Below are 21,170 nucleotides of genomic sequence, written 5' to 3' on the forward strand. Positions count from 1 at the left end.
AAACCTTCCCCCCCCCCCCTTTTTTTTTTAAAGAGAAACAGCTTATCGACGTAGCATTAAAAAAGAAAAAAAGAAAAAAATAGAACGTGCGATTCGAGTCGAGTATCGAAAGCTCCTGTTTCGTTTGTAATATTGTACATGCATAAGTATGTATGTATACGGATACGTGTACATGTATATATACAGTATGTGTGCGTATGTACACGTTTTTTATATAGAAAAACACGTACGAAAAAGTAAGGTTGAATCTAAGCAATGTGCAAAGATAGTGTATAACACACGAGATTCCGAACAAATCGAAGGCAAAGGCCTGGAGCAAGCCGGTACAACCACAACAACGGAAAATTAAAATGCTTAAACTGCTAGCTACTGCTGAAAAAAAAGAAAAGAGGAAACGCAGCTCCAATCACGATGCATTATAATTACAGTCCTGTACTACTGGCAAATCGAACGTATTCGAAGAATTATTGGTCTCGGTTCCAAGAGACACTGTGGAACTATAATTTTTGTAGACACTCGTCTGAAAGAATAGCGATAGAGTAGAAAAACGTCGTCGGGGGTGTGATGTCTCGAGAGTGACCGATCAATTTCGATTGGGTTGGGGATCTTTTGTGGTTGTCGCGTGTACTTCCTTTGCCGTGTTGTACCGGCTATCCGGCTAATCGGTCACACGTTTCCTCTGAAACAGACATGACGTTTAAACGATAGAAAAAGATAGAAAGAAGAAAGAAAGAAAGAAAGAAAGAAAGAAAGAAAGAAAGAAAGAAGTAATCGGTTACGTAGCCGTATGTAATATGTTTGAATATAGTACGAGCCTGTTGTCCATTACTATGCCAGTGATTGGGGTTGTGTTTTTGATTTGTGGTAGCTACGCTACGGGCCTTGGCCAGTCAAGCGTCGGGCGAGCAAATCCGGACATGGACTATGTGGAGCTGATGGGTCACGGTGAGCTGCCCACGATCGACGAAAATCTCAACTTGGACCACTTTAGCTTCTCCGAGTTCATACAATCGTACAACACTAAGCCGCAATAGGTATGCCAGGCGCGATCATATTTCTTGTACCTACGTGTCGACCGTGTCTTAACCGTCTTCGTTTCTCAATTTTTCATCACCTTCAAACAAATCGTACATAATTACAAAAACGGATGTAATCCGTTCATGTTTTATCATTGTTCGATAGGGGAGGGATGTAAAAATGGTCTCGTATTATCGTTTACCTATAATTAGGTTACCATTGTCTCTAAGAAACGTGGCATATCTTTTAATTTTAACCTACATAAGTGCAATATATCCTACCAAGCTATTGTCATTTATTTCTCCTCTTTTACATTATACGTATGTATACGTAAATACGTAATACGTATGTGTATCACGTACGCGTCGCGTATAATCGGCTGACAACGAGTGAAAGGAACACGTAGAATGTTTACGTAGAGACAGCAATATCGTTTTATATTTGAAAACGAAGGAGTCGGTCGAAATGAAATTGACGGCAGCATGATTGGATAAATTGATCTTGTGTAAGATCTACTACCAAATCGTGTGTTAGTTTTATATTATCTATAACAAGGTTTTTACACAGAAACGCGCTTATAATTTTATCGTCTGTGTGTTGATTTCGTCGTACTTAAATAAGTACGTCGCGTCTGAACTTCTCGAAATGTTCGATCATTTTTTAGTTTTAAGTTCTCTTACATACATATATGTTATCCGCAAAAGGGTAGAAAAATGTTTGGTACAAAATGTGTCACGGACAAATTGTACGTACGTTGTTCGGTATAGGAAGCGTTATGTGGTGTGTATGCAGGTAGAAGTAGGTACATAAAGTAGTACGGTATCTTCGAAGACTCTTCTAATTTGTATAAAATAACGGGAATTATTTGACAGGTGAAACGTTAAATTAGCTTTATGCTATTTTCCTAAGTACTAAATATCTGGGCATGTATCAACGATGGCCTGTAACAAGGTCTGTAACAAAGTTTTCGGTTATTCGTCGGAAGATAAAGTATGCGTGACGAAGAAGAGGAAGGGGGCTTGCGAGTGACGATCAAATCTAGATGTCGGACGACGAGTAGAATTGGTATAACGATATGTAGAATACGTAAATTATAGCGGACAATCATTTCCGCGGCGTACACACAGTCATGTAAATAGTGGAATTAGAAAAAAAAAAAAAAACGAGGCTTTTAATTTATGAATGAGAAGCGTCTGTATAGCGTGGGCAAAAATAATAAGGAAGAGGAGATCCGCACGCATGCACGCACGGGGTTTGTGCAACGCTAATAGCGCAAACAATGTGTAGAACGTTATGGAATTTGTGTGACCTATAAATATGTGCCTTAAAATCTTCGAATTTATGCTCGTTATATTTTTTGAAAATTCTTACAAAAAAAATTTTACTTTCTGATCGTTCGAATTGCCGCGCCGAGTGACGGTGAGAAACGGTGACGTGTTACCGTCGTTTCAATCTCTCCTTACGTTATCCGAACGTTTTGGAAAATCGAAAGCAAAAGGTTTTTCCGCCTCACGCGGTGAACATTTTCGACGCGATTAACCAAATCTCTATATTCTCCAGCTATTAGACTAAAGTTTAAATAATAGATGCTTATTCGTTCTATAATGATCCCTCCCATCGCTGTAGATTATGTACACCGTTAAAATGAAAATGATCAATTGTTAAGCGTATAGAAAACATTGATGTACGCTAAGCTTTATCTCGGATAGATTTTGAACGCATCGTTATCTTCAATATATTTACTATATATAATATATAGATGCATATACATACACGTATATGCATACGTACATACAACGAACTCAAGTACGTACGTATTTATGTATGTATGTGTGCGCGTGTGTGTATGTATGTATGCATGCGTATACGTATGTGTATGCGCGTGGGTGTATGGATGAATGTAATTTACACGCCAGGTTAAAACTGAACTTGTGAAGGGTGTAGTACGTTAACATTGTCTATTGATCTTTTATCAAAGATTAGAGTTTATTTTATTATCGAGAACAATTTTACTGTTTGTAAAAGATATACGTTATTATTACTCTTAATCGCCCTGTATACAATAATTACTATATAAGTGTAAAATAAGATGTGTTCGTACATTGACGTAACGAATAAAATAGCTTTTAATTCGACCTCCAAATTTTTTCGTGTCGTTTAGAATTGCAGAGATATCGCGTGGAGGAGTTGAATTGAATAAACACGTTGTATTTCGGTAGGCGAAGAAAGGGAGGGGGTTCATTGGTTGCAACTATTTTCATCGTTCGCAATCGCCTCTGATTGTATCGCGGGACACGATGGATCTTTGCAATTTTCCGGCCCGCAGATTTCTTCGTAATGTCCAGGTGCGGGATAACTAACGTGATAGATAGTATCGGCGCACATAGGATTGGTAGGTGGTTGATATTTTCCTTTAACCGCCCATGGTACAGTTTCCTTCGGAGTAAGAGTCCAGGGCTGATAGGACAGCTTGTTTACGGTGTCGCATTCAATTTTTTCTGGTAATCTAAATAAAAAAAAAAAAGGTAAGAAAGGACAAATATTTTTCAATATATGTATACACAATACCGTCAACATCATTCGCCTACTTTTTATACTGAACAACAGGTTTGAAACTTTGAACCGATTCTACCAGGTCAGGTTTCACATAAGACATTTTCGTCGTAGTTCTATCGTCGATCGCTGTTTCCGCGTTTCGAATATTATTGCACGGAATAATGAGTTCGGGTCGCAGTGTTACTTTCTTCACGAAATCGCAACGACTAGTTGTCTTGGTTTGCATGGGGCCATCTCCCAACATATTTCTATGTCGAGGTAATATTGGTGCGCGTTTTTCACTTTGAACGGGTTGGTAGCTCAACTACAACGAGAGAGTAAGGAAGGAAATTAAGGCGGTGAGAAGTTAAGGCAAAAAGATGCGTTCGTACTTTGCTCGTCGTGTCCGCCGATACTTTCCCACCAGGCTTCGAGATACTGTTGCAAGGAAGAATTGGTTCCACACGCTTAACCTTACCCGCCAATTCCAAGTAACTTTCTTTGTAAATAGTCTTTCCGTGAAATTCACCACCGTGGGGAAGTACATCGGCTATCGTCGGTCGAACAGGTTCTTCCATACGTGGTTCTTCGTTTTGCAAGTAACTTTCAGAATACGTTGTCTTTCCGCACATTGCAACGTCAGGAGGTCTTTAAACGTTGTCGGTGAGAAAAAAGGAAAAAGAAAACAGAGAAAAAAAATGTCGATGGAAAATAAGCAATTGTACAAATGTATAAATGTAGTTAGTTTATATGTACTTGTATGTTGGTTTTTGCTGCCAGGGACACGTATCTTTTGCCTCGATGCAGACTGGTTGATAGCTTAATTTGTGCGTAGTGTCGTCGAATATCGGTTCACTAGGTGGACAGTAGGCTGTGATCGGCTTAAAATTAATCGTCGGTTCCGTAGGGCCTGGGTCGACGTAAGAAAGTTTCGCGGTGGTGCTAGCGTCCAATTGCCCGCTACTTACACGAATGTTCCCACAGGGCATTATCATCTCTGGTTTCTCGACGTATTTGCGTTGATAATCGTGGCGAATGGTTGTAACGTTGTCCATTCGACCAGATCCTATCATCGACCTAACGTGTATCCGAGAAAAGAGAGAAAAATGACAGGATTTGATTAAATTTCACTCGATCCTCCATCACGATGTGGTTCAAGTTCCACTTTGATCCTTTACCTTTGTCTGGGTATGATAGGTTTCGTTCTAGAAATATTCTCGTTAAGTTTATAACTCAATTTATTGGTAGTCTCGGCTGAAAACGGGACATCGGATTTGGCGAGAGCAGCTGCGGGTCGAATGGGTTGGGATCGACTCTGCCGCATTTCTGCACGATCCACGTTCAAATACGACAGATGATACGTAGTTTTAGCTTCGAGCATCTTCGAAGGTGGATTATACGTTCTTACAGGAGCGAACGACTTTACTCGCGTTGGTTGTACGTATCTCCTTGTGCACTGCATGCGTGATCGTATTAATGCAACGTTAAAACAACGATGGTGTAACACTATTGAAAAATTGAAATGGTAAAATTGGCGGACTCGTTACTTGAACGTTACACGGGCATTCTAATGATTTACGACACGGTAATCGTGGTTGCATCTTCTTTCTATTAATCTCCACTACTTCCATGTTGCTAGTTGGTGCTTATTAATTGTATAAGTATCTCTTTTCCTTTTTAAGTAAAAACGACGACACGTCGTTGATAAATCTCAAGTCTCAAAATATTCCGACGGAACATAGAAAATAGAATGATATAAAAGGATAAGATTGTAGTTAGAAATGTCAATGTCTCTCGAAATCACATTTTGCATTTTGCGATTTCGATCAGAGGTGAAATTTATCGAGCCATAATACTTGGAAGTTAGTGTTAAATCGATTGAAACGATTAAATCGATCGTATATTCGAATAGTTGCGAAGATTGCGCGTATTAAAAAAGAAAAAGAAAAAAATGTCGATAGATTTTATATATATCAAGAAGTGACATATTGAGATAAGAACTGTAATAGAAGTTTCTATCTTAGCTGCTAATAGAAAATTTATTTCCTCATACGCATCGGTTAAAAATATAATATGATTACGTAGAATGTTTATTTTAAACAATACGAATATGCCTTTCATGCTATTTTAGATCACAGTTAATTTTTAAGGTCCGACAGGTGTTTCCTTTCGACAGCGTCTAGCGAAAATGTACGTAAATCGACGTGTATTCATACTCATTCGTATGAATCCACACGAGATATTTAATACATGGAAGACATAGAAAACATACAATGCGATTACGTGTGATTGTTCGCGTTTCGTTAAAGGGATGTTCTTTCCGTATACGTAGTCGTAAAACACTGTCTACCCTATATACTCATTTATCATTTTCTTCACTTTCCTCACACGAAGCATATCGATAAATATTGTTTTAACATTACATATATTTACTGTATACAATATAATCATACTATGGTTCGAATTAGTATATTCGAATTAAAAAGAAAATAGTATATAGATATAAGATAAATTAAATGTAATTATCGATAAATCTACAGACCGTGTATGTGTAGATTAAAAACTATTATTGAAAAAGAGGTAGTAATGCGTAATAAAATTAAGAGAGACAGAACAAATAATAATATTACGATATTATGTGATGCACCGAGCAGTTCTTTTCGATCGATAAACTTATACAGGGCTATTGCCATTTTCTCCAAGATAATCAACAAGGATTTGTTTAACACCAAGAGAAGAAAGGACTTTTATTCTGGAAGCGCTGTGTAAACGTATCGGAGAATGAGAATAGCCTTGGTGCTCCGTTTCCTTTGGCCCTGCAAAATAGTGGTGGGTAAAATCGCATTTCACATCGTCGTTGACCGTATCTGTTGTAATTTGTAAAAAAATACGTATGTACGAATAAATTACTTTTCAACGATCACGGCAGGCATTTGAACCAATTGCACAGGACTTTTGGCATCCTTTAAAGCTTGTTGCAAATTTAATATCTGACCGCGCATCACGCTCATTTGTTTATCAAAATGGTGTCGGTCGAAACCTTTGTCTTGCTACAAAAATAAATGCTTCTTATTTTCGAATTCTAATTAGAAAAACGACCGCTGCCGATGTCGGTATGTCGATGTAAAGTAATCATCATTTTACGTCACTTACTTTAAACAACTGATATAAATCGTCACAAAGATCTTGTACAAAATTTTGATCCGAGAGTTGTGGTAATACAAGCTCTCGCGTTACATCGCTAAACGGTTGCTTCGCTTGACTTAACCATGCCCAGTGATAAGGATAGGCACGCCAGGAATCAGGATGTTTAAAAGGAAAGGCCAAACCATTGTCTATAGCGGCTATTTTCACTTCAACCTGTTCCGATCCGTTTTTTCCCATACTGTTATCATACTTGATTAACCAATTATCGTTCCCTTTAAAAAGATATCATCGATAGATACATACGTTTCTAGATTAACAAAGATTAACAAAGAATCTTATAACACTGTTAAATACCTCTGTCAGTATTCCTAATTATATAATCCAAAATAACTAAACGTTCGAATTGAAGTTGAAATTCTCTACAAAGTCGGGGTAACAAAGGTTCACTCTCCCATCGTCTTAACCAATAATCGGCATCCTTGTAACCGTCTACATAAACTTGGAAAGAGCCAACTTTCGGCGGTAAACCGATACGATTGAAATGGGAGCCCACTGTTGGAAACTGATCCATAATCGCTTGCTTCATACGGACTTTCTGACGGTCTAAGCGTGGGTAGTTAAACGTTTTACTGACAAGTTTCACTACTCTAGTATTTGGAACTATGCCCAGACCTAATTTACGGTCAACTAAACTTGCTCCCGCCTCGCTGAGATATCCTTGATTTGGTATTAAACAACTCCTCCCGAAACAACATGGACAACAGAGCTTGTGCATCCATTTTGTCCATTTTGGATTTAATCTTCCATAAGGTTCCTCATCTTTTGGCTTAAAAACACCTATTACTTTCTACAATTAAAAATGCTCTGTCGTTACTATATTATTATTTCAAGGAATATCACAGCTATTAGATGTTGACAACAAGAAAGCTATACCTTACCCCTGCAGGATTTTTTACAAAATAACTGCCACTAGATCCTTGATATATTCTTTCTGGGAAGATTCCATTATCTATTGCCAATTCAGCCTGCCACACTAATTCAGAGAATTGTGGATCATCTAAAAGAATATATTATGATGCACAATTCATACATCTAAAGATATTGAGAATAATATTCAAGCTCGAGTCTACTTATGGGTTAGATAATAACAAACCAGGAAAACGATTGAAGGTGACATCAAGTTCCAGTCGACCAAGGAGAGGCTGGCTCTCCCGGTCAATTCCAGGGGAATCAATGGCTATAGTTTGCTCGTTGCTCAGGTTGGGAACAAATTCAACGTCTGGTATTAGCTCTGAACACTCGTTATTTACTGGTAAACAATTATTAGATGTTATTGAGAGATCTACCAGTGCATCAGTTTCCACCAAGGCAGAAGTATTGGTACTATTCTGGCTGTGATACTCTCGATAAGGCACGTGTAATTGCCGCTGTTCGGAGTCGCTCATTACAACCGAATCTGCTAATTATTCGGCAGATTCCTTTTCCACCCGATCACTTGAAAAATCGTTTACACAACTAATCCTATCTATTTCCCCATATTCCTATCCCACCTGTCAATGACGCACACGGTCGAATTCGTATATACCAAGTATTTTCACCATTACAAACTTCGAACAAATCATTGCGTCATTAAAAAAAACAACTCTAAATTATTATAAATTTATTAATTTATCAGAAAATCCATAGAATAAAAGAATCTGTTTATGATGTTTGGGAGCACTGTGTAACCATTTAATAACTACGATTCGTCATTCCAGCAGACGATATCAGCTGATAGGATTAACGCCATACTTAAATTTTCCGATACTGTTGTTTCATGTGTTTATTTACGTGTATATGCAATTATATTCTATCGTTTATGCAAAAAATGCTGATTCAACTATATGATGTATGTACAATTACTTTATATACTACTAGCATCGTCATAAATTTCTTCGTAAGAAGTGTGTCAATAGAGTGATATAAACATATCTTATAGTCCTTTAAGTCAGATATAGTGAATAATCATAAAGTCACTACGAAATCTTGAATAAATGTCAAATATTTCATTTTACATTAATACTTTATTTATGTGGACATCGATATGTCTTATAAAGTTTTTTTTTTTTAACATTTCCACCGTTAAAAATATAATATATTACGAATCTCGTAACAATGCAACACTTCCCAAAATACGTGACGTTATATATATAATATATGTATATTTAAAAAAATGCAATTTTATTCCTTGCTTACAATAGAAAAGAGTGTAATATTGTGATAACACGGTACGTAAAATTTGTAGCAAAGATTGTGCGTAAAAATAAATCAACCAATCAGAATAAAGAACGTTCTACTCGAATATCCAATAAGAAAGAAAATACATATTAAGAAAGATAACGTTATGATAATCACGTGTAACATATATATCGCAGTTGTGCGTGATATCCGTAGCCGCGTACATCGGCCGTTTCTCCATTAGCTACGGACTGCCTTGAACCTCATTCAATTATTAACTTATTCTCAATAATCAAGGTCGTGATGTACCTATCGTGCGATTATTCAAGTCTTTCGTATTATTTAATAATTCGAACATACATTTCGCCGAATTTCTTACCGTTGTTGCTCTTCAAGTATTGGCATGATCTATCGATTTATAATTCTCATCAATCAACATAGCAATAAATTTAATTAACTTATTTATTAAATATATTTAAAAATTTATCTTTACAATTAATGCATCCTGTAAAGAGCAACATGTTTCTTGTTTGTGTAACTGTGGGTCTGGTACTCTTGGCTTCCAAGTACCGCAAGAATGTCTTTCAAAGTGTTAAACATCTTTGTCAAAGTATAAAAAGTAAAAGTTATAAGCAGACTGATAATAAAATGGGTCTTAAAATTGCATTAGATAAAATTATTTTGGCTGATACTCCAGAAAAATGTGATTACGCCATTCAGCGTATTCGCTGGTAAGTTATAAAATTATTTCCATTTCAATATTACATTGTATGTTCTAAGTGTTACATATGACAAGTACACATTGCTGCTATATTTACATTTTTTTGCATTGTGTATGTACCTATAAATTCCTAGGACATTAGTTTTACTTCTGTCTTTCTCTCTGTGCGTGTGTATATGTGTGTTTTCATTAGTTATATTATCACTGGAACAAAATTTTTTCTACTTTATAAAGTCAGTTTAAGAATAATTAGTTTAATAATTAAGAATAATAATGAATTTCAAATGAATATGTTTCATGTAAAAGCAACTTGTCCAATGACATATTGGGTTTTGATTGTGAATGGGCTAATGAAGGACCTGTTTCTTTACTTCAACTTGCTACATTTAATGGAGTGTGTGGTCTTTTTCGGATTGGTAAAATTGGATATATTCCTCAAAAATTGAAAGTACATAACATTTAATAAATACATATACATAAATTAAGACCAACATGCAAGTAAAGTTTATGTTGAACTAACAAAAAATTTTTTTTTTAGGAATTGCTAGCTAGTAAACGCATTCTCAAAGTTGGAGTTGCTTCATATGAAGATGGTCAAAAAATAATAGCAGATTATGGATGTAGAGTTTGTGGTACACTCGATTTAAGGACATTAGCAGAGCGTGTGAATTTACCAAGTCCAAAAAGTTTAGCTGCAATGAGTTTGCAATATTTAGGTTTGGAAATGGATAAATTGATAGAAGTAAGGTGTAGCAATTGGAATGCTGGCACCCTTACTGACGAGCAAGTAGCATATGCTGCTTGTGACGCAATTGCATCTGTTCTTATCTATGACCAGGTAAAAGAAGAAAATCTGTATTGTTATTAAACTAATTTCACAGAAAATGTATATATGTATGATAACAAATTACTTTATGTTTTACAGATTGTGCAGAGGATAAAAGAGAAGTATTCTTTATGGGAAAATTTTGTAAATTATATAAAAGGTGTGTGTAATAAAAATGTGAACATGCAATTTTATTGTTTACCTACTGGTGTAATTGATACGAGGTAATAAAATATTTTGTATATATTTAAAGAACATCTTATTTATTGGTTGTTGTGTTAATATGTGAAAATTATTTCTACCTTTTACATTTCAGGTTCAAGGCTCAACATGTACAAACAAGTGTTAATCAGAAAAACATCAAAAACAGTAATTTTTATAAGATTGCCGGTGATTTAAAAATAAATAACGTTACGCGTAAAATTAATATACCTACAAGAAATAAACCATTGTATCATAATTGCTATTTGCAAGCACCAGATGGAGAAATATTATGTACATGTGATCGTAAGAAGGCAGAATGGTATGTTGGTAAAGGTTTAGGAGATGTAATTAAAAAGGAACCATTTACAGTAAAGTTAAAGTTTGAACCTTCTGGTCGTGCTTTGGGAGAAGTTGGACAGTACTATACACAAATTAAAGTAAACCAGTGTGTAGTTTGTGGAACTTCAGATAAGTTCATTAGAAAAAATGTTGTACCTCGAGAATACCGGAAATATTTTCCATGTAAGTTGTACATTTAAAATATAATTTAGCATATAACAGAAGAGTGCATCTAAAAAAATGTAAATATTTTCTAGTGGTGATGAAAGCCCATCAATCACATGATATATTATTATTATGTCCATCCTGTCATGAAATAAGTAATTACCATGATCTGCAGCTCAGAAGAAAGCTGGCAGATATGTGTGATGCACCTTTAGCTGGACCATTAACTCATATACGTAATAAACGTGCAACTAATTGGAAGAAATTGCACTCAGCTGTTAAAGCTCTAAGAGAAAGAACAACTTTACCCGATGCACGACGCAAAGAGTTGGAACATTATATCTTAGAATGTACAAATAAACAACAAGTTACACCAATTCTCCTTGATGTATTAAACAAAGAATTAAAAAATGCTATGATTTCGACTTCACTTAACAATGATCAGTCTAAATGTCAATCTCATGGTCTACAGGTATCATTAACAAATGATAAATATTAAGTATTTTATATGCTCTTTTAAATACATTAGCTAATCTTGTTTTTCAGGTGGTTCAGTTTTTTCAAAAAAGGGAAGGGGGATTAGTAGAACTGGAGCGTATGTGGAGAGAGCATTTTCTTTTGACTATGAAGCCAAAATACCTACCAAGTCTATGGTCTGTTCGTCATAATCAAGAAAGATTAACTATTCGTCAATCACAAAACAGAATTGAGCCAGAAGATGCAAAGGTAGCTGGTTTGGCATATTGAATTTTAAATATCATGTACCTGAAAGGACTCGTATAAGAGCGAGTACTTGTATTAAAAGACTGTCACGTAAATCTATATGTCCCTTATATGCATATATTTATATACACATGTGTAAACATTACTTATATATGTACATATATACACAACAAGATCTAATAAGATTTTTCATTTTTCTACCTGTTTTGTTCACTTATGGGATTAATATTAAGCACTTCAACTTATAAAAGACAAAAACTTATAACATACGCACTTTAAACAAAGTTCTCTCTTATTTCGATATTTTAACCTGTAATAAAATGTAGTTGTGCCAACTTTTTTATTGAATATTTCACACTATTTATTTATAATTAAAATGTTATTGGATGCATATATACAGACTTCAAAGGTATAATAATTAAATTTATACTATACAAGTATACGAATGTATCATGGTTGTTTCGAACTTTCTTGTTGTGCAAAGTTTGTCTTTGGAGGAGGAACTTTGGTATTTTTCAGTTCTTCGTCGATACGTTCCTTAGCACGTACAATTTTTGATTGAATATAAAAGGAACCACCTTTCGATCTGTCGTTGACTTCCATAAGGTATTTATAATTACGTTCGATAGTTTCCACTTGGTCAACTCGGTCAACGTTTAAAATCTGTAGAGCTTCCTCTAAAGAAATGCCGGTCTTATAGTTAGCTGCAACATGTTGAGCTCCTCGTCTGCCAGAGCCTGCTTTATTTGCAGCAGCTTGACTCGCAGCAATTTCTTGTCGTAATGCTCGTGTGAACGCTTTGACCACGACTTGCGTGCCCATAACAATTATTTGTACCAAGTGTTTCGCCATAACCTCTTCCCTCCGTTCAAAAGTAGTTGTCAAAATAGTTCTCGACACACTTTTCGTTTACAGTTTCGCTTTTAAATGGCACTTCCTCTACATAAAATTTGTTTACTACAATATTCAAATACTGACACTATTGTTTTTAAATTTTATAGAGAATTCTTTAGATAACGCGCTTCTTACACGTTTTACACTCGTGTTGCACCATTTCAAAATGGGCCTCGTATATACTTTCCTAAGCACGTTTTTCTTTAGCAATCGTCTATATACTGAGTTTTCGATGTAAAAATAATACTTGTAATATAACATAACGGAAGTATCTATTGTTGAAGGTGAATTACAACTTCAAAGATTATATAAAAACAGACCTTTATTTATTCATAACCTGATAAAAGTAATTACTTAGTAAGTGAAAAATTGATCTCTACAAGATTACAAGCTTTCATTTATAAAAGTATAACAATTATAAATCTTCAATCTTAATTGATAGTTTATTTGTGTAATTTTTTGCATTTAAAAAATGTATTAGGTTAGAATTGAAGAAATGTGCATTATGCTGATAAAATACTGATTAATCCTACGATTAAAATATAGTTTATTTGGTAATTCATAATAATAATGAATTTTATTATTAAATAATCTTATATTTACACTTCGTTGGTCAATTTTAATATAAAATGAAGTAGGACTTGTGTTTGAACTTTTTGCTAAAGTGGAATAGAAACACGTTTTATTCTATCAATACTCTTTAAACATTAAATATATGTTCAGTCAGGTATTGGCAAACTATAAAAGTAATCCTTTGCCTTACAAAGAGAATCACACGCAATATTAAATATAGTATCAATTACTTCCAGTCTATTGGAGTCTTTATAACCATCACATTCAATTACCAACATCTTTGGAGAATTTTGTGCAACTGATAATCCACAAAGTGCATGGCATGTATGATATATGTCTCGAAATCTGAAATAAATGCAGCAATAAAATTGTTTTTACCGCAACATCAATAGTGTTTCATACTTTTTGGGTTTATCCAGAAGACCGCCGTAATTATCTTGGCAGCAAAATAATAAATATTCTTGTAAGGCCGTTTGATCAAACAACCAATATTCGCTATTATATTCTTCATCAAAGTGTTTTAAAATTCCGTGAACCAATGGGAAAATTCCACCTAACCAAATTGAATAACAAGCATCTACTAATTTGTTTGTCCTCCCTTGGAATCCACCCTCTAGACGCATTTGTTTATTTACTATCCACCTCTGAAAGTAAATAGATATGAAAATATAGTAATGGATGTTTGAATGTATATTATAAGTTATACAATATGAGTTGTACCAGCAATGACTTCATACAACAGCGGTGAATTCCTCCAAGAATCACAAGCGCTGATAAACCACAATATGTATGCCCTCCATGAGCTTCCATGCCAGGAGTACCTCCAAAACCACCTTCCCATGTTTGACATTGAGCTATCCAATTTTCGGTTTCTTTGAACATTTCTGGAGTCCATACATTTGTTAATTTGGATATTGCAGCAGCACAATATACTCCCCGCATGTCTACTTCTCCATCTGTGTGTAGACGAAAAGAACCATCCTCCTCACGTAAAGATAGAAAAAACCGTTTAAGTCCCTTCCTAAAATGAATACACATAGATTGAATTTGTAAAGAATAAGGTTTGAAAAATTCACTTTGAATAATTATGTTTATTTCCCTTATGTATCTACCTGTCGATTACTTGGTAAGCTTGAGGGGTACCAATGATACATAATGCATTTACTGCTGCATACGTAGATGCTAAATGAGGATATTGCCCAGGACCTCCACCGAATCCTCCTTCCGGTGATTGACATTTAGCCAAAAAGCCAGCAATTTTTGAATATTCACTGTCACTTAAACGTTTTCCTAAGATTTGAAGAGAATGTATAATCCAATAACACAACCATGGCCTGCTACAGTCCAAGCACTGGAAAGTAAAGAAAATAATATAAAAGCTTTGTGCAAAATATAAGTATAACAGAAGGAGGAACTATTAATAAAGAGAAATTAAACATTTTTACTTCGTGATCTTCGTTAAGATTAGTCAAGCAGCTTTCTAAAAATAGCATATGTAGATGTTTTCTTAAAATGGGCTGCCCTAATCTATATGCTTCAAGTACATTACGTTCTACAGAATCCTATAAAGAGAATGTTAAGAAATATTAGCGTGAAATAAAAAAGAACGAAAGAGACTTTTGAAAGATAATGGAATTTATAGATGTAAAAAGTATACCTGTTCCCGTGAACTTTCAGTTTCATAGTCTTCAACATCCTGTTTTTGTTCTAATATTTCGTCGAAAGTTCTAATCCGTGATTCTATTGAATTCGACATAGTCTATTGAACACGTGGATATATATTATATTAACAATTGAAAGAAAGAAATTATGTGGTAAAATGTAAATACGCATAAAAAAGACGGGAATTATACTACGTAATGTTTGAAAGAATAATGACAAAAAATAACGTTTCTTTTGTCATTTCTCTACGCAATAAAATTCGGCTTCATAATGAAATTTTGTACTTGAAATAAAATTTTCTAGAGTTAGATAGTATTATAATAACTATGTATTATTTTCGCGTTGAACATAGAATATTTAGTGGAAGGTTAGAAGGATGTTAAAATTACTCTAATACTAACTAGTTAGAACTTGCACTGGATTCGGAAATGATTAAAATGCGAGAAGAAAACTTTAGTTACAGTAGTTGTCGCATTATAGTCTTTCGTTTGGTTTTCGGTTAAGTTAACCTAAGTTCAACATTTGTTTTATCCGTAACTTTTTTAGAGATTTCGCTAGGAACTTTCGATTGATTCTACGAAACGAAATCAGGCGTGTTTAATAACCATAACGTATGTTTCGGTAATAAGAAATGTAATACAGGTCTAATCGCGGCGATGTAATTATAAGGATTAAAACATGACTGCTTATATTGTATCGTTTCCGAAAATATTCGTAATTTTTTTCAATTCCTACCGATTCTCATTTTGCGAAAAATCATTTGAAACGTGTGGTGTACGTCGAATTACAGGGTGTGGTATCGTCAGTGCTTGTCGGAGCTTTTACACGTAACGGTCGCTATACTTGATTTTTTCGGATAAAAACAGACGTTTGAAGAATATTTTTGTCACGACATATCGTTAATCTAAGTAATTATAGTGTGTGATTATACAAATATTGCTCGTTTCGATAGGAATACAATAAATATTGTGAGTTAATAAGAATGTACATTACGACAAATAAGTATTTTGTGCCAAAACATTTTGTTGTTCGCACATTTTACGGTAAAAAGACATGTTTCTGTTGGAACGAAGATAAACTTAGTATATTTGCATACAGTAGAAGCAACGATTCCGTGCCTGTGAAAGTTTTGACAGCCCCGGCTCCAATAAAAACAATACAGAGTTTTAACGATCGAATTTTTTTAATTTGCACTCCTCAAGGCGTCTACAAACTTTCGAGGAACCTAGAATTTGCTGTTCTAAGTAAACATGCTATTGGAATGGGAACTGTTTTTTACGAAGTATTGACCCCAAGGAAGAAACATGTTTATTTGGATAATAAACAAAAGATGACAAATAAAATGCTGTTTGAAATTTCTTCTAAAGAAGAGGACGAAAATAAATTATGTATATATCCGTTAAACGTAGAAAATGTGGAGGAATGTTTCAGGAAGGCCTTAGTAAATAACGATTCTACCATAGAAAATTTGTGCATAATTGGGGATGGACAAAAACTTTTGACATTAATAAACGAGACTGTACAAATAATATACAACAGTATCTATTCTATCAAAGATATAATACCTGTAGGAAAAGATTCAAAGATCGCTGGATTACTTCTTCTCACTAATATAGATGTTATTATCGTAATGCATGCAAGAGACAATATGGTTGTCTTTGAAAAAACATGCTTGGTAACACAGTTACAGGCTGTTTGCGCCGGTTTCAGTCAATTGTCAGAACATTCATTATGGATGGTTTATTCAGACAAATCTAAACTATATTATGCAAAAATACATTTATCAACCAATAAAGTTGAACGAATAGAAGTTGAAGACAAAAGCTTTGTTTGTTTGCAATATTACGATTCCAAGATAATCTTAGGTTTAACAGAGAAGAAACAGTTAGTAGAATTTTCTACAGACACAGTGGAAAGGACATTATCGGTGAAAAACGATACTTTTACTAATCTTCATTTCAACATGTTAAAATGTGCGACATTCATAATGGATAAGATTTACAAGGGAAGTGAAGAATTACATTTCTTCAACGAGACATTGATAACCGAAGAAAATAAATTAAAAAGAATAAATTTATACGCTCATAAACATAAAGTACGGTTATGTCCAAAAATAGTGATAAATAGGATAGCCAATCGATTGTTCTTGTCAGCAAGTTTCCACGATGTTCTACCAAAAAACTGTTGGGTCGTTCTTAACGTAAAATCGGAACATCGAAGTATGTTTTGTACGAAAGAAATTGTAGATCAGGAGACGATAGTCGATATCTATATACCGGAAAATTTAACGGCGAATTTCTCGGAAATCGCGATAGATTTGATAGTTGTGAAAGATGAAGGACAACCTTGGTGTCTTATAAGAAATTACGTAATCAATCCCCTTTTCGAGAAAGGTAAAAAGACTAGAAAAAGATCGGAGAAGTTTAACTTTATAAATTCGAAAATTGCTATGCTCGAAAGTTTGATAGAAAAAGGAAACGTCGATATGAAAAAATTGTCGGAAATTAAAAAAAATGTGAGAAAAGAAGTTAGCGTCGATGTGTAGAACACAACGAGTCGAAATATGACGAACATCCTCGTTGCAAGGAAACTGCGTTTGCAAATAATGTATATAGGAGGAATAAGTACAGTCAAGTTTTATTAGAAATAAATTTTATTTTTTTTTTAGTACGATTTAGTTATTTATAAAACTTTCGTGATACAGCTTACATTTCCGTCCTATTTAACTGGGTGAACGTTCGTTGAACGTTGAAAGTAACTGAAATAAATTTCTTCGACGTGATCTATAATACGTCTATTTTCTCGTAATTTCATAATTTTTCCGAATTGGGTACCTCAACGATGCTGCCTACTATATTACTCAAGGAGTTTCTCTTCAAATGATTGGATGGATTTGTTAAGCTACCGGGAGGAGTTTTAATCGTCTCTAACCGAGCTTGAAATGCTTGGAACGATTTCAAGCTCTTCTTGGAACCTGCGTGCTCTACGCTTCTGGAATTAGTGTCGAATCTTGGCCGTTTCCACAGTTTAGCGAAATAAACTCGAATGTTTTCCGAGAGCACGCCGTAAAGAAGAGGATTAACTATGGTGTTGAATTGCGCGAGGATCAGAGTCCAAACGAAGTGATGCGATCTCAAGAAGAAATTCGTATCCTCGGTAGGTCTTTTACCGTCCACGTAAATCAATAGCACGACGATAGTAATTGGAAGCCACATTACCAATACGGCTATCACGTTCAACAGTAATATTCGTACAACTCGAAGATGTTTGTACAATCGCGTTTCTTCGTGCTGAGAGAGGCTACCGGCACGAGCTTTTCCACCTGTAACCGATGCGCTAGACAGTTTTCTTCCAGCCCAAGGTAGTAACGTACCGACAACCGACAGTTCCGAATCTCTTCTACCTGTTGCACCATTCTTGCGACCACTCTCCAACCCCTGTACGATCGTAAATAAAACACGGTGAAGAAGTTGCTAAATAGAAGAAAGTTGGTAGAAGAAAAGAATTACTTGTGCCACACAGGAGACAGCCCACGTGTTTCGTGTGTCGAGAATTTTTTGGAAGATTCGTTGATAGTGATAGACGAGAAGAGCCATAGGTAGAAGGCAAGCTAGGAGGATGATCGGTATCGTGTAGCACAACGAAATGTTTACAATTTCGTTTCGTGGGAATATTAAAGTACAGATGATGGTCGACTCGTTCCTAACGTCCTGTATCGAAGTGCAATATTATTAGAATTGTCGTTAGAGAGAAAACACGATCGAGTTACTTTTGCCTACCTGCTTCTGCCTGAACCAAAATACAATAGGTAAAAAAACGAAAGCTGCGATGATCCAAATGACGAAACTGCTCGCTAAAACCTTGGTCATCGTTAAGGCACTTCTGTAAGGAGCTATTGCCAAACATCGATGCCTGTCCATCGATATAAACGTCAACGTCCATAGAAGTACGAAGCCACAGACGAACTACGAACAACAATTAACAAATATTAACCAACTTGTCGATCTGTTTTCATATTTTTTTAAATAAAACTTGCACCGTACCGAAAAGTCGGAAACATAGGTGTACATATTAAGATAATACAAGGACATTTGCTACATTTTATTTTTATAGCCGCAAAGAAAAATTGATCGGACAACAGCATAGTTTATTTATAAGTCTGTCGGGGGAATGAAAACAACAAGTTGTTACATTATCGTGCACGATCGATCGAAGTTGGAGCGAAGAAGATGTAAGATACCTGGGTGTAGGGTAGTAATCTGCAAATGGTCTCCCCAAGGCGCCAGGACTGCGTGTATCTAGTGTAAGCGACGGCTGGCACGCCGAGGGTAAATAAAAGATCTGCAGCGGCCAAGTTCACCAGGCACATGTTCGTCGGTGTTCTCAATTCCTTGTATCTGAGTATGCAGCTAGCCAGTACCAAGTTGCCAGCAACAGCTAGAACGAAGCTGACACCCAGTACCACCACCTGTAGTGTGGTGTTGTTCTAAAAATTTTCTTCTCGATAATCCTCAAAACCATTCCTCGACGAATGAACAGACATTTATCAGCTCGAGTTCATCCTTCGAAACGGTCTAGCAAGCGTATTCGAGGAAAGCAAAAATAGTACGTGCTTGTTTCGCGTTCTCTTCCGCTCTAATGAGCTCTTCCATTTCGAGCGCCTCTCTCACCGCTAATTAACACCTCCGTTCTTTTGCACCGCTATTTTGCGATCCTTCCTATTTTCCACGTCGCGTCGATACAACTTACCTCGACCATCCTGCTGATCTCCTTTCGATCCTCCAATTCGCTGTAATACGTGAAATAGTAACGTTCCCCCCACTCGTCGTCTTCTCCCCATATATAAGAGGAATTCATGTCTTTCTCTCTTGTCTACTAGTCGTCGGTTCGACGTTCCGAATACGCGACGGTCGCTTTATGGGACACGTACGTTTCGGTTGTCCTTCGCATTTTAGTTATCCGACTGGCGATGTAGGATCCGGTTGATAGGACTTATCGGGTCTGTAACAGGCAAATCGTTTAATACAATTTAATAACTGCAAACGAGAAACAAACGAGTTGCGGTCTATTAGAGTCAGTTACGGGTAAAGTTGCGTCGTAACGTTTCACGCGTGTATTTATCTGCCTTTCCGAACTATATACATATGTAGTACATACTTCTTTTCCAGTTTCTTATTCCTCTTCTATTATCTTTTCGTTTTTACCGTTAACGTTATTTCTCTGGCCGGTGGGGATATGTCGATTGAAATTTCATAGCGGTTCTCAGCTCTGTGTATCTTTTTTTCTCTCGTAAATGATCGTTTTTTTCAGCGATCGTGTGTGTTTCGATTTATGTTCCGTTGCGTAAATCGCGATTCATTTATGCAATTAAAAAAACTACCAGACTTGCATTTCTTTTCTTTTTACGCAGTCAGATATTTCAGGAGCTGATGGAGAAACATCGATCGTAAAGAGAAAAGAAAAGATCGAAGTTGAATTTTACGTCAACGAAAGAAATAAAATAGGTGGTAAGGTGTGTGTGTGTGTGTTTCTGTCCTAATGGCCGAAGGGAGTGGCTTTGAACTTTTAAACATAGAAATTCTCGTTGCGCGTCAACCGCTGTTATTTCTCCCATTTGCGAACAATTTTTCATTCGACGTCAGAGTAGTTGCAAACTATTATATCACAGTCGATTATTTTCTATAAGATGAACAGATACGAAAAATTATTTCTTACCCCTTCTGCACTTTACTTTTATCTCTATCTATTTAATCTATAACAAATTATACGTAATAGTATAATGAAAAGAAACAAATCGTGACTTGTCTCTAAACGTTCTCTCACTATGTCGTTGGTAAAACACAAACACAAAATACGAATGTTAAATCTACGAAAAGTTTTTAAAGCTTTTTCCGAACGACTCCACGAAGAAACAGGAAAGAAACAAAGAAATTAACGGAAAAAAATAAAAATAAAACGAACGAAAGGTGAAAGAAAATAGAATGTTTAATTTTTACGATACCTATTTCACATGAATACTTTAAAGTAATCGTGATTATAAACCTAAAAGAAAGACTACACGTGCAGCTAACTAGTATAAACGCTACCCGCCAACTGTCAGAGCAGCGCCTAACCGTCATCTGTCGGTAGTTATGTCACAGATGAGGT

The 21,170-nt window shown here is 35.5% G+C and overlaps 6 protein-coding genes across 8 annotated transcripts in view; 2 read left to right on the forward strand and 4 right to left on the reverse strand.

Annotated features, from left to right (window-relative positions):
* Positions 1-1,490, forward strand: part of LOC108577983 (signal transducer and activator of transcription 5B) — a 6,753-nt gene extending 5,263 nt beyond the window's left edge. For all 3 annotated transcript variants that reach the window (XM_017941224.1, XM_017941226.1, XM_017941225.1), the window contains exon 9: positions 869-1,490. In XM_017941224.1, coding sequence (XP_017796713.1) covers positions 869-1,034 — 166 coding nt within the window. In that variant the 3' untranslated portion in view covers positions 1,035-1,490. The remainder of the gene's footprint in view (positions 1-868) is intronic.
* A 1,382-nt stretch (positions 1,491-2,872) lies between these two features.
* LOC108577888 lies at positions 2,873-8,597 on the reverse strand. The gene is made up of 10 exons (XM_017941108.1): positions 7,853-8,597; positions 7,638-7,756; positions 7,054-7,546; positions 6,706-6,971; positions 6,463-6,602; positions 4,731-4,997; positions 4,309-4,629; positions 3,945-4,200; positions 3,606-3,877; positions 2,873-3,523 (listed from the first exon to the last, which is right to left on the reverse strand). The coding sequence occupies exons 1-10, from the start codon at positions 8,142-8,144 to the stop codon at positions 3,256-3,258; spliced, it is 2,694 nt and encodes an 897-aa protein (XP_017796597.1). The 5' UTR covers positions 8,145-8,597; the 3' UTR covers positions 2,873-3,255.
* An 817-nt stretch (positions 8,598-9,414) lies between these two features.
* Positions 9,415-11,987, forward strand: LOC108577922 (exonuclease 3'-5' domain-containing protein 2). Its single transcript, XM_017941153.1, has 7 exons — positions 9,415-9,647; positions 9,944-10,085; positions 10,176-10,475; positions 10,563-10,687; positions 10,780-11,189; positions 11,264-11,643; positions 11,718-11,987. Exons 1-7 carry the CDS (start codon positions 9,415-9,417, stop codon positions 11,916-11,918), a joined length of 1,791 nt encoding a protein of 596 aa, XP_017796642.1. The 3' UTR covers positions 11,919-11,987.
* A 357-nt stretch (positions 11,988-12,344) lies between these two features.
* Positions 12,345-12,949, reverse strand: LOC108577871 (mitochondrial import inner membrane translocase subunit Tim16). The gene has a single exon (XM_017941088.1). The coding sequence runs from the start codon at positions 12,744-12,746 to the stop codon at positions 12,345-12,347; it is 402 nt and encodes a 133-aa protein (XP_017796577.1). The 5' UTR covers positions 12,747-12,949.
* Positions 12,950-13,507: 558 nt separating this feature from the next.
* On the reverse strand, positions 13,508-15,509 carry LOC108577931 (protein farnesyltransferase subunit beta). Its single transcript, XM_017941162.1, has 7 exons — positions 15,485-15,509; positions 15,019-15,120; positions 14,807-14,923; positions 14,474-14,712; positions 14,082-14,382; positions 13,764-14,005; positions 13,508-13,706 (listed from the first exon to the last, which is right to left on the reverse strand). Exons 2-7 carry the CDS (start codon positions 15,115-15,117, stop codon positions 13,508-13,510), a joined length of 1,197 nt encoding a protein of 398 aa, XP_017796651.1. The 5' UTR covers positions 15,118-15,120; positions 15,485-15,509.
* Positions 15,510-17,833: 2,324 nt separating this feature from the next.
* On the reverse strand, positions 17,834-21,097 carry LOC108577872 (free fatty acid receptor 4-like). Its single transcript, XM_017941089.1, has 6 exons — positions 21,025-21,097; positions 19,773-20,024; positions 19,264-19,491; positions 18,782-18,988; positions 18,533-18,718; positions 17,834-18,460 (listed from the first exon to the last, which is right to left on the reverse strand). Exons 2-6 carry the CDS (start codon positions 19,878-19,880, stop codon positions 17,834-17,836), a joined length of 1,356 nt encoding a protein of 451 aa, XP_017796578.1. The 5' UTR covers positions 19,881-20,024; positions 21,025-21,097.
* Positions 21,098-21,170: the final 73 nt, after the last annotated feature.

The sequence above is a fragment of the Habropoda laboriosa genome, unplaced genomic scaffold (genome assembly GCF_001263275.1).
Source record: "Habropoda laboriosa isolate 0110345459 unplaced genomic scaffold, ASM126327v1 scaffold801, whole genome shotgun sequence".
NCBI classification, from domain to species: Eukaryota; Metazoa; Arthropoda; class Insecta; order Hymenoptera; family Apidae; genus Habropoda; species Habropoda laboriosa.